The sequence below is a fragment of the Nestor notabilis genome, unplaced genomic scaffold (assembly GCF_000696875.1).
Source record: "Nestor notabilis isolate BGI_N333 unplaced genomic scaffold, ASM69687v1 scaffold1542, whole genome shotgun sequence".
NCBI classification, from domain to species: Eukaryota; Metazoa; Chordata; class Aves; order Psittaciformes; family Psittacidae; genus Nestor; species Nestor notabilis.
This window is the reverse complement of record NW_009917672.1, coordinates 2829-16572: the sequence shown is the minus strand read 5'-3', so window position 1 is coordinate 16572 and position 13744 is coordinate 2829. Positions and strand designations below refer to the sequence as shown.

General features: G+C 39.6%; 1 protein-coding gene across 1 annotated transcript; it reads right to left on the bottom strand.

Moving 5' to 3' along the window:
* Window positions 1-3152: 3152 nt before the first annotated feature.
* ZNF330 (zinc finger protein 330) lies at window positions 3153-12748 on the bottom strand. The gene is made up of 10 exons (XM_010009343.1): window positions 12628-12748; window positions 12338-12357; window positions 12152-12222; window positions 10106-10185; window positions 9282-9408; window positions 8428-8532; window positions 5805-5851; window positions 4563-4680; window positions 3335-3894; window positions 3153-3292 (listed from the first exon to the last, which is right to left on the bottom strand). The coding sequence occupies exons 1-9, from the start codon at window positions 12745-12747 to the stop codon at window positions 3617-3619; spliced, it is 966 nt and encodes a 321-aa protein (XP_010007645.1). The 5' UTR covers window position 12748; the 3' UTR covers window positions 3153-3292; window positions 3335-3616.
* Between the last annotated feature and the right edge of the window lie 996 nt (window positions 12749-13744).

Here is a 13744-nt window from a genome sequence, read left to right as displayed (position 1 = left end):
GGAACTGTGCAGTACATCACAACAACCTTCACGTTAATTTGCTGCAAACAAAACAGCAACCCTGCAACAGGATTGACCAAAAGGCTCCCAGTCACAGATGCTAAATCATACCTGACTGTAAATGAAAATGCATTAAATCCACATAAGCACCCAATGCATTCATAATGAGCTGGTGCTGTCACCATAACTGGAAAAGAGCTTTCAGTGGTGGACAGAACTCTGGTTTTCTTGAGTCATTTATTTCAATAAACATTACTGTGGTTTTGATTCAAATTCTACTTAAACTTTGTTTAAATGGTCATCACAGAGGTCGGGAAAAACCTACAGTGAGTCTAAGACTTTATCAAGATCTTGTTTTTCTGGAGTACTATATGTAACTCAAGTATTCTTGATTACATGTTAAAACTATCCTTCTCTCAGCTCAGAATTTCCTTTAGTTTGGGGCAGGAATTTTCAAAGGAAAAGTCAACGTAACGTACAGCCTCAGGATTTCATTTATCTGACTCCTGTCCCACCAGGAAGCGCACTCTGCAGTACTGCAGTCTTAAAAACCTGGAGTTATGCATGTGGGGGTTTTGTGTACCCAGGCATGAAGTCCTGGGCTCCAGGTGATTCAAAAAATCATCTCTTTGGCAGAAGTGGCTCAGCAGTCACCTGGAAGCAAATGGTGGGTTGTGGCAGTGTCTGAACTAGCTTGAGATCCTGTGAGTTGTAAAACATAACTCATCAGCACCACAGCATCCTCGCCTTCAGATTTAGCAACAGCTATGTCAGCTGCTGAATTCAGAAGCCTAAGTGAATGGAGCACTAACTTACATTTAGTGTAGAGATGGTCTACTGCCTTGTCAGCACCCTGCTAACATTGCCCAAGACACCTGAAAATGGACTAATAGCAATGAAGAAAAATGAAGCTGACAAGATTGTAAGTTTTGCCCCAGATCCGTTTTTCAATAAAGCTGGGACATATGTTCATTCTGTTTCTTCTTCCTCCTGCAATTTAACCCAAGACAACCAAAACAATGCACTGTGAAAGCAAATTCTGAGGACCTGTCTCTGACAGACCACATGCTTTTAACTTTACTAAATAAGTAAAGAAAGACGAGAAAGTACAACCCATAGCATTGTATCCTGCCTGTCCTCTCACAAGTTGACCATTAACAGAAAATGCGGTCATGTTTATCTGTTTTAGCTTGAATCCACCAGATTACTGTAAAGCAGCTTAAACTTATTTGTTTTGAACCCTCTAAGGCCAGCTTCCAAAGGTCTCATACCTGGGCCCTATTTCTAGCCAGATTCACAGAACAGGCATTTTCAGTACGAAGAAAAAGCAAATAAATGCCTCTGTCCATGGCATGGTGACCTTGCTAAATTACAGCAAGTATCCTGAGCATCTGTCGCTGAAAGGGCTGTGGCCTTCTCTTATGACAGTATCACAGGAACATGCATTAGCTCTGAAGGATTGATCTTGCAAGGATCAGTGCAAGGACATTTCAATGAGAAAATGAACAGTTCTTTACTCTGATTACGATGATTAATTCTGTTATGTCAGCAGCCTTTGGCACAGCCAGCAACAGCAGCAGATTTCATATGGGAAAAAACCTAATTCAAGAGCCAAGAACCTTAAAGGGGAATTCTGTGTGGTTAAGTAATAATATTAATAAGTGACACACCAACAGGTGTAATTTTACATACATGCCAAAACATACATACTCCTCAGTTCTCTCTAAGACTTTGTACTGATCTACAATTGGTTTGTACTTGAAACATCAGCCAAGATAAAAAAACTGGCATGACTGTTGGAATTGACCAGCCACAGATGGACTCGAAACTGTGGAAGCTTTTGGACCCCATGAAGTTGAGCAGAAATTGTATCACAGGTGCCAATTTCACAATCAAATAATCACCACTGAACTAGCAGGCATCCTACCTCCCTCACTTTGAGTTTGGTTATGCAAAAGACTAATCAAGACATATATCATCTACATGATTTAAGCTAGGTAGGTCTTCGCTAGCACATGAAACTGGATGATCCTAGAGTTTTGATTTTTGAAAGGGATTTAGCTTCAGACAGCGCATTAAGTGGTTTCCTCTCCAGTTCTGAAGGCAAGCACTTGACATGTGCTGATCGGGTCACATTCCTCTTTCCAGTTTCTCCCCTCAGCTGCCATAACCAAGTTGTGCTCTTCGTGTGTTTTGTCTTGGATGCATTCCAGCTCATGTCTTTTATGCCTTTGGTATGAGAGACATTTAGGAGGGGTGTATTAACGCCAGGTTCCTCAAGCACGTTTTGTTAGGAAACGCTCATTTGGCTATCCTAACATCATTAAAAATTATTCTCAGGGTATGCTCTGCGAACACATAACCTTTAGCTGCTAAGAAACAGTAGAGAAGGAAAGCACCACAAAAAGCAGGTAATTCAATAATCACTTCAGATACTTGATGGATAACAAGAAATAGCTCTCCTGCACTTAAGCATGGCATTTAGAAAGCTGCAGTGACTTTACCTGGCTGCCCTGGCAACTTGATCTGTCTGCTTTTACAGTTGCTGTCATCTCAACATTCCCCTACAGGAGGAAACTAAATACTAGCACTTAGATGTGTAGATTGGTAATCAACGTGTTGACTTTCAAATCAGAATCACTGCAAACACTTCTGCAAGCATCACTTCCTCAGCTCAGATGTGCTGATCACTTGCCTTGTACCAGCACATTTGCACAGAACAGTATTTGAACCAGATATTTTGAATACCCCTGTGCTTTTTCACCTTACAATTCATAGTCAGGGCTTGTTTCCTACCAATTTTTTTTTTTATCATGTGCAAAGAAAAGAGTTGAAGGCTAGGCACAGAAGAAACTGGCCTCTTTTTGATCTAATGAGAAATCGTCCTACAGATTTTAGTGGCAGAGAGGATACACCAACATTTTTATTACAACAAAATTTTGGATTCCCTGGGGTGCACTTGTAATGATGGCATATAGCCTCACTGATTAATAGCTAATACCAAAAAATGCTGGAAAGGTAATGTTCAAGTACATAGAGAACTACATTGATCTGCCTTGCCTACACAAACAAGGAAGTTATTTTTGTGTCAATTTACATTTGTACACAACCTGCTTTCAACTATTCAAGGGAGATCAATATTTATGACGATTCATTAAAGAATGCAGTTGACTTTTATTGTGCAAACCAAAAATAATGCAGTCACCAACCCTCCACTACATTAATGTTACGAAATCAGTTAACAAAATAATTGTAAAAAATAACTTAATTTCTGATGAGCAAACGGAAGCGAGTTGTACAGCTCTCTCATGTTCCTGTATTGATAGGAGAAAATGGCATTGAACCATTATACTCAGTAACTCAAGGACAAAACCACTTCCATTGCTTAGGGGAATAAAAATATTCCTGTTTTCTCCCCCAGCCCCAAGCCCAATATTGGTTTATTAAAAAAAAAAATAAAATCTCATTTGGAGTTACTGCAGAAGTTCCATACTCTTTGCTCTCTAACTTGAATATGCAAGTACCTGATAGAGCTATACTACTGGCACGTACAGAACTCAAGTGAAGCACTGCTTGGCTCCTTTCAGAGTGTTTTTAGCTTGCGAGCATACTAAACTTAATCTTCTGGTTCCTCATAATGTGCATACCCACTTGCATAGGTCCTTCCTAAATTCAAATTGCTGAATACATCTGTGGTCTCAGTATTAAAATCCTTCCCTCCTTCATCGTTGTCATCTTCATCATCATCTTCTGCTTCATATTCATTATATTCATCCTCGCAGTCACCTGAATCTCCAGGTTTGCTGGAGGAGAGGTTCTTCCAGTAGGCATCATAACCAGAAGCTCCATCTCCATCTTCACCTCCACTCTGTCGGCCGAACTTCAAAGAACGTGCTGCAGGCAGAGAAAAGTCATCATGTTCCCACCCCTCAACAGCAATTTGAGCTGAGCATCTGACAGTTCATCTCCGTCCTTTTCCACTACTTGGCAAAGAGCATACAATGTTTCACAGCCTTTTTCTAAATCTGACATTATCAGGTTTAATCCTTACTCTGACAGAACCTTTCTGCTACACACACTATGTCTCCCTGCAGCCAATATGTATGAACACTAACTGTCCCCAGAGTATGACTTAGGTTTTAGGATAAAGCTTTGGTACTCAAGCCAAGAAAAACTGTAATTGGATGTGCTTTGCAGACACAATAGGTATCCTGATTGATTCAAGAGTGGTTGAGGTAGGTTGTATGCAGATCACCAAATTGCACTTTGAAATTCATTAGCCAGCTTCTTGTAGATGAAGTAAAGGCTTAAGCAGTTATTTTCTTGCAGTTTTTCCATGACTAAAATCTCAAACTAAACAAAAGCTTTCACTGTTAGGATCAATGATTAAGAACAAGATACTTCTCAGTTCTAGACTAAGAAACACAAAGTTTTTCCTAACACAAGCATAGCAAAGCTTTGAAAAACACCTGAAAGTAACTGGACTTTACTCAGTGTTCTTATGCAGACAATTAGTCACCAATGGTACTTGTATTGCTTATTAACTGGAGACACAGGCTTACTTGACATGCTCAGATCCTTTGTCTGCTGAGTTTCATGGCCACATTTAGGACAGGGAGGCTCTTTTCCTTTCTCCTGCTTGAAAACCTTACTTCGCACATGATCGTCACAAAAGCAAGCCTGTGGGGTGAAAGGAGAGTGAGAAAGCTAAACGTTTTAATCATAGAGCCATACTCTTCAGCAAGAAGCAAGCAAAAAAGTGTCTAACAGCAACAGGGGTTTCTGGTTGGGATTAAAATTTAATGAGCTCTATCTGCAGTGGAACTGGGATCTGTGCACACAGCAACCATCTCTGTAATGAATGTAGTTTCATGGCTTCCTCAGGAAGAGGCTGGATAAAAGTGCTGATAAACAAGCAGAGAAGTAACATATTCAAGGACTGGATTATAGTACTGCCCACAAGGAGCCCGGCAAACTTGGGTTTACACTGACAAGCTTAAATAAGATACAATCAGAGATGACAGAACATAACTATGCAGTGACCTGAAGGCAAAAGTTAGAGATGGAAATTTCACATGTTGAGCACCAGAGTGCCAGTGAAGGTACCTGGAGAAAGGAACAATTTGGAAGATTAAATCAATGCCATGGGAGGCTGCAGGGAAAACATATGGAGAGTAAGAAGAGTTAAAGTAGGCAATGAACCAGCACCTGGAGAAATCTGGGCAATGCTGATGATGAAGCAGGTGGAATTTTTATACAAAATTACTTCTGAGTGTGAAAACCAAAAGCCTGATACCAGCAAATTAATGTCTGCATGTGTAAGACTAGATTAGCTGTGGAGATTGTTTCTATTGGATCCAGGCTGCGGTGTTTCTGGCCAGATCATGTCTTGACTGTTTAAAAAAATCCCAAACTTTTTCACTTGTCTTAGACCTACACTGGATCAAAATGAATTCCAAACCCCTGGATTCTGTTTGGGACCAAGGATTTGTTTTGGTTGGTTTGTTTGGTTTTGGGTTGTTTTTTTTAAGGGTCAAACATGGTATACAGCCTTAGTTTAAACAGAGGGCTTGACAAAGTGAAGATCACCTCTCTTGGCATAAGGATGCACAACACTGGCTTGTGGTTAGCAAGCACAGATTAAAAAAAGCCCTTTTGTCCCCCATAAGCCTGTCCCCAGGCTTCAGATACAGAAGTATAAATATTTTTTAAGAACATAGAGGAAGATGTGACAAGGCTTGATGCCAGCCTTGGAGGCTAAGAAGAATAAGTCTAAAGTCATAGCTTCTTGCAACTGTCTTTACCTTACAACGCAGGCATGAATGCTGCCCAAGCCTGTTACAGGAAACACCTGTTGGAGAAAATCAATATGTAAAATTCAGTACTTAAAAACTGCAGATCTGTGATGTTTTTAAAACCTTGCAAAAGTATGTAATAACATAATTGAGGCATTTATTTTTAATTCCCTGACACAACTGTGCTTTGGCAACATGCATCAATTACTTTAGCATACAGTACCATTCTACTAGAGTTTTTCAAATCTAAGCCTCATTGTAATAATGTCATTTGACACAAAAAGTAGAAGTTCAAGAGGGGAAAAAATTTAACTATCACTTGACTTTCAAACTTTTAAAACCAAAAGTTTTAGAACCAGTTTGGTATTAAGTGATCATCTTGCTTTTCTTTCTCTCATGACATCAAAAGAAGGAGTACTAGCATTTTACAGTCACTTTAAACATGCCATGGCAGCCTTTACCGCCTTTATCTCATTTAAAGGGGATGTGACAATACTTCAAGCTTGCAAACCTCCAAAGCTCCAACACTTGTGTTCTGTATTTTGCCATGTCCTCTGGAAATATACTTTACTGTACACAACTTCAGATGAAAATCTATCCAACTGTGTTAAAGTTTTGTAGCTGGTACATGAGCTATAAAAGTCAGGATTGGTGCTCAAAATCTTGTCTTGACGCTTCGAAACTGTTCCTTCAGTCCACTAGAGGGAGGATAGTAAATGCAAGCACACAGCAACTAGCAGCAAACATCAAGCCGAGTGAATTGCAGTTACTATTCGAGAGGCAGTGATACGTATTTTGTCACTGTGCAAGTACTTGTTCCCTGCCTCTTGCCTTACCCCTGTGGCAGCAAAGGTTTTTAATCTGAAGTAATAAATATAATGAGCTTTTCACACGAGCAGGACAGTCGCAGGATTTAGCACTCTCATGTATTTAAAGATGGAATGGGAATTGCTAATGCATATATATTCGAACATTCCTGGAGTATCTGCACTTACAAAAACTTCTCTCGGGTAGTGATGGAAAGTAAGAGTACCTTTGTCACTGCTAAAATGGGATTTAGACTACAAATGCATGGCTGCATCTAAAGTTTGTGTATTCTGTAGAAGTTCAGATTTTACAAGCTTGTTACCACACACCGACAAAACTCCTGACTCTCTACCAAGACTCTACTGTGCCACAAAATGTTGAATACAATGAACAACCTCAAAAAAAAGCAATTTCTCTATTCAGGGTGTGACATACATCTGTGAATTAAAAGCTTCCAGCAATCACTAAACAAATATTCATGTGGAATAGCTGATGCTGCTTCAATATTGCTATGTAGGAAGATATTTTGGCAGAATACATCAAGGGAAGCTAATTAAGGCTTAGGAAATAGCCGGCTGGGGAAAAAAGGGATGGGAGATGAAAAGGAGATGAGAGATTTCAAAACACACGGACTGTAACATTGAAATCAACAAATATTCTGAACTGGGAGAAATCAATTAGGACAAGAGATTAGCCAGTTCTGAAGAAAACAGTCCCATAGATGACAAAGAGTAATTTGAATTTGTATGATAAGGATTGACAATGCTGTAATAGTCAAAATGCATACAAGTTTTGGAAAGGACAAGTGCTTGTCTTACGGGATAAACCAAACAGTAGTAAACGGTGGGTAGAAAGGAAATACTTCTAGAAAAGATTAATTATTTCACATATGCATAGTCCTAGTTTGTTTGTTTGTTTTGGCTTTTGTGTTTTTAGCTTCCCTTGATGTTTCCCTCTTTCAGCCAAAGATGAGTAGTGGACTAGCATGTGCCATCCTCTTACGGGTTTCAGTTTTATGAGTTTCAGTTTTAGCCACACAATTAATTGAAGTTCAAAAGGACAAAAAGCCTTCAGCTACCTGAAAACTTTGCACCTATCAATAAAGTGGACACAACTCAACATTTGATACATTACTGACACATCCACAGTCTACTGGTCAGTGAAGAAATACTAAGCTCATGCTCTGGATGAACACTGTTTTTGTTCATTCCTTATATGCTCACACTGTCTCACTGACTCTGCTGATGACTGCTTCCTGAGCCACGGCCTTCCTCTTGCTGCTTTTGCCAACTCAACAGATGCTAAAACTCTTCATCAATATTCAGACTATCCACAGCCATCGGGGAAAGTTTAGCCAGACTAACACAGGTGGTATTACTTAGGGCAGCTGTTTTCCATGAGGAGCAGGTATCTAAAAATAGCTCATCATGTGGTCTTAAGAGTAGAAGAGAGCTCCTTGTCTGCAGAGCTTTGTGGAGTAAAAAAGCAGCTTCAGTAGTTCCAGCAGTTTTGCTGCAGTCCTGACCACTGCCAACACTGCAACTTTAGAGACTGCTGGCTCCTGCAACACAAACTTCCCAGGAGAGGCCTGTAAAAGCCAGGCAGGGAAACAACTGCCATGTACAATCTGGCATGGAGGAAGGTCAGAGACAAAAGCTATAGTCTAGATAATGAATATCAAGAGCAAGAAGAGAGGAAACAGGCCCTTTCCTCCAGTGGTGGTAACAGCTGTTTGGAAAAGGTGATGGGGAGTATTCTTGAGCACAGGGGAAGCAATTGGAGTCTGCTTAGCTGTGGTGAAAGGGACTATGAATGAGTATCTTACATTTAAATGTCTCTGCTTCCAGAACTTGGCAGCTGGCTTGATGTTCAAACTGATCATCTTCACAGAGGAAATCGTGGCAAAAAGAGCAGGCGAATATTCTGCCTCCTAAAAGATTTTTGATAAATAATCAGTGATGGGCACAGGCATCAAGTTCTGCTCTGCAAACAAGTTAGGCTGTGGTTCTGACTGAAGACAAGTTCTCCCTTCTGTTACAAATGCTTTAACAAAAGTACTAAATCAGACACTGCCATCCATTATTATACTGAAAAATACCATGCATCCTACAATAGGAGACAGCATAAATATAGAGGAAGTATTATGTGTCGTACTTTTCTTCATTTTAATTTGACTATGGCATTAAGTATTTTTCTTAGATCAGATCATTTTCTCTTATCCAGTTTCCTTCCCTCCCACCCCCTCAGTTCTGATGCACACTTGGAATAAACCCTTCAATGTACTCTACAAATGGAGATGGAGTATGGTTTGCTAAGCAATTGGAAATCCAAATACCTGTACTAGCACAGAAGAATGGAGTGGAAGTGGCAGAAAATCGTGTGTTGACAACCTGATGCAGTGCTTAATTATATGAGGCACTCTGCTGATAGGACAGTTAATACTTCAGATTACATAACCACCCCTGAATTGAATACTGTATGTTCCTGAGCAGATCATTTACATTCCCCACTCATAAGGTCTATTTTTAAAATGGAAAGAATGCTTTGCTCTGAACAAACATACTGCAAGAACTAATCAGTGAAGATTAAAAATGCTATGCTAAGAATATAGGTACAATAACTTAAGCGATGTGAGGAGAAAAGTACCATTTAGATTTTCTTAAGTGTTAGCAAACCTACCATGGTCCCAGACACTTCTTTCACACTCAATACATTCTGCATCTGCGAGAGGGCAGGTACACGCGTGTGTGCTCAGACACTTCCTCCCGTGACACACCCAAGCTTCACAGAAATCACAGATTGCACCCTGTAATCACAGAAAGATATCATCTTGGGACTTCTGCAGTACCTAGAGGGAGACTCTTATTCCATAATCCTAAACATAACCAAGTACCCATTCTGTCAGTGGGTTCATTCCAGTTGAGTGAGACAGTATAAATCACATCTGTATTCCTATCAAGCTGCTCCACAGTTCATCTTGTTTGTTTGATATTCACTTCTGCGGGGTTAAATATGATGTAAAAATAACTTGGTTTTCTCCTTTTCTGTTTTTCACATTTCCCATCTTAATTCTTACACATGAAAATTGTGTCCTCCAGCTGAAACCTGAGATCCGTAAATGATAACAATGTTCTGGCAAAAATGCAATTTCAAAAAATGTCCTGGAAAATGCCACTAGAGTCTTGGAGCTGAAATCACTTATTTGGATTCTAAACTATGCTACATTAGAACACAAGCTCCACAACGAGCAAAGATCAAATAACTCCCTAGAAATAAGTTACTCTTTTAACTTTCATTTTGATTAAATGACAAGATCTACACACTGACTAACCCTTAACTGTAGCACTTAGGAAGCCACCCAAATCAGTTCCTGATGGTAAAATGAGAAAAAAACTTGGCAGGGTGCACGCTATCATTCCATAAATCTGGATTATCTTTTTTCAGAAAGATTTGCATAGCATAACCTCATAGTGCAAAAAACCGCTATAATTCTGCATACATACCACCATTGCTAGTCCAGTACTGTACACACCAGCATGTTTTATAACACAGTCTGAAGACTTCATCATGCATTTGGTTTTTCCTGTTTAGAAAAGGAACCAGAAGAAAACTATATGAAAATTAAAAAATTAGAATGAATATTCATACAAGAGCAGTACTTCAACCAAACACCTGTGCTTGATTGTAAATCTAGGTAAAAGTAATGCAAACAAATGTCTGCAACCTGCAATACACCCTCACATCTGCCTTAGATCAAATTAATTATTGTCTGTTTTCAGCCAGAATCTCTTCCCCCAGCACTGACATAATAAGGCAATGTGTTGTCTTGCTCTGTGTTTTGAGTCATTGGCAAGAATTTCAAATGTCAAAACATTTGAAATGCTGTCAAACCAAAGAACAAAATTAAGCTGAAAGCCAAGCAATGACATCTTTAAAAGTTGCATTTGAAGCTGCTAGTTCTGCCTCACCATAAAAAGCAGTTATGTGGTGTGTGCAAGGTTGAGGCCCTCTGAAAAAAACATGCACATGATTTATTTTCTTACATGTACTTGCATACCTGGGGTTGTGGTGGTGTGGTTTGGTTTGGTTGCTTTTTCTCTTTTAAAATCATATTAGCAATTACTTACTAGACAAAATAATTCCTTTTAAATGCGGGGTATCGGTGGGAGAAAAAGCCCCAGTCTCTACTTAAGTCAATCTGGCACAAGCAAGCAGTTAAGAGTGACAACTTTCCCCTACTCCTTGCCTCTGACATAAACAGCACTACCAAAAAGATACAAACCCTGTATGCAGTTACGCAAGCAAAAAAATATCTCGTGGTTAGCCCAGGCTGCTGCACTGGAGGTTTATCACTGATTTAAGCTGCCCTGCCACAGACCCATTTGATGCCTCTGCTACTGCCTGCTTAGAGTAACCACCGAAAGGGTGCTCCCTGCAACCCCACTGAGGAGCTGACAAAGACAAACTGTACTCTGAAGATGTCATTAAATTCAAGTATGCAGCATCTGCAGAGCTTTGTATTAAGTCACACCTCAGATACCAAATGGCACTTGGAGGGTGAGGAAGAACCAGTAGTGGGCTGAGCTGGGCAAGTGGAGGTGGTGGGGGTATTACTGGGTCTGGAGCACTGCAGTACAGCTATGTTGCTCCCATCACTCAGGGACTTCTCTAAGAAAGATTCTTAGAGAACTGGTTTGTAGGAGCTGTCTCCAACACTTGATTAAGCACCAAACAGCTCTAATAATTGTCTTTGTTTTGGAAAACCCTGGGACTTCATAGAATTCTGTGGTTGTTATTAGGGATGCTTTTCCTCCAGAAACATGCTGCAGATTAAGATAAATTCAACACACAGGAGTCTACTCCAGATGTATAATATACTGCAAGATAGACAGCATGATGACAGCAGAAAGACTTATGAATGATGACATGCTGCCATTGCACACTAAGAGCCTGGCTTCCGAAAATGCTCAGAAACTGCAGGTCCCAACAAAGGCATTGGAAGCTGCAGATGTCAGCAGCACTGAAAGCTGAACTACAAAAGAACCAAAATGGTTTAATGACAAACTGAAAATCTGCAAGGATATGTTGAAATGGTAAACCAGCAAAATTCACCTCCAAGTATGAAATGATTATCAACAACCCCTGCAAGCAAGCAGCTGTTTTAAAAAAAAAACAAAAACAAAACAGAAGGGCATTTTATCCTGATTTGGAGCAGAGTTTTGTCATTAGGAGTCCTCTTCTGATTTCAAAGCATCAGCCCTCTAGCACATAAATAACAAGTGGGATGTTCTCAATCCTAAAAGGCAGCAAGACAAATTCTTCCAAAGGTCAAATAGTGAAAATTTGCAACCTCTGGGGGTCAGAGAGGCATACACATTAGCAACGATCAAGCAAGATCTATTCTCAAGGAAGAGATTCACAGCAGATTTAAAAGAACCTGCTCCACAAATCACAAAGGTACTTTAAGACAAAGGTACTCTAAGTGCAGAGAGCTTAACACCACAAATGAGACTGGGGAAAGCACGTTTTCCGTCATTACTTCTACTTACCGCATTGTGCACAAATGGGTAGTTTTTGAACAGAGTTGCAGAAGTAGCAAAACGCTCTGTTCTTCTGTCGTCTAGGCATATGGGGGAAGGGAGGAAAAAAAGGCAAGCAAGCATTAGAAAGACCTGTAAAATGTTTGAATCCACGTAATACTCAACTGCTGGTTTTAGAAGGGGAAAAATACTTACCTTTGGCACTTGTCACATTCCTAAAGAAAAAAAATAACACTGGTAATTATTTTTATTCTAGGCAAATAAGACCTAGATTCAGAGACCCTGCAGGGACTCTGAATTAAAGTTCTGATTAGGAACCAAACTTTTTATTCAAACATTATACCTCTGATGCAAATGTAACCTTAAATATAAAGGATGGATGGTAGGAAGAATGACGTTCTAGTGGCATTAAATACAATTAGTATTTATCACTTACATAATTTAAAATCAAGCACTGCAATATAAAATACTTCTGGTTATTTTACCATTGAAGCATTACAAGGATGTTTGGCTAAATCTACGTTGGCTCTTGAAGCCCTTATCTGCTTTTCACGTTCACGGCGGTTCTCAGCTTTCTTACGAGCACCAGTCTTCTTTTTAGGCATTTTTCACGACCTGGGGGGGAAAAACATAGGTATGTAATGAATGCACATAAAACTATGTATGGAACTCCATGGATACACAAGACAAATCCAGCACTAAAACTGGATCTTGGAGATCCCATGTTAACTGTGCTTCACCTCCATTTCCTTTTCTAAAGTTTCTTTTCAAATGTAGAATACGTGGTAGTCCCTCAGGAAGAGTCATGAGATGAACCATGAAGAATCTTGTGATCTGAAAGAACTTTGCTGTCTTAAAACTTTGCGCTTAACTATCTTTGAAGTGTTTTGAGTTTTAAAAAAAAAGAAAAATCGCTATGTTTTGTTGGTTGGTTTGTGATGGGCCTCTGGTTTTGGTTTGCCTTGTCTATTTGATAAGGCAAATATTCAGCTCATTTTCTCTTTCACTTCTCTCTCTTCTCATGCTCACTAACTACTTCAGTCAGTTGAAAGGGATTCTTCAGGTAAATGAATTGTGGTGTACTGCAAAAATGCAAATTTCACACTTCATGAAGGCTTAGAAAACAAAATGTCATTACATGGATTTAAGAGTTATGGCAAAGGGATGTCTGTACTGCTTGTTTATCATTGTAGCACATTAGCGATAATGGAGATGAGCATGCACTGATGCACTGCTTTGAAGGCACTACTGTTTCCCAAGAAGGGTTTATGCTAATTTAAATCCAACTAATTCAGTGCATTCATCCATCTAGTTTTAACATCCTAGGAGGGAACCAGTGCAATACAGTGGTGAGACCATCAGGTAATCAATCAGATCACTGCTCTCCTGTCATGTCCACAATGAATTGTGCAGTATTCACATATGCTTAATTCACACTGTGTTTATAATAAATTAGGCAAGTGTTATACTGACTTCATGAAATAGCCAACTGAGAGATTAAAAGTGTGGTCTGATGTTAGAATTTCTCTTGTCAACACAGGCACCCAAGATAGACAGCCTCCCTTATGCTCCATCTTTATTATCCCCTAATTTCTGCTGATA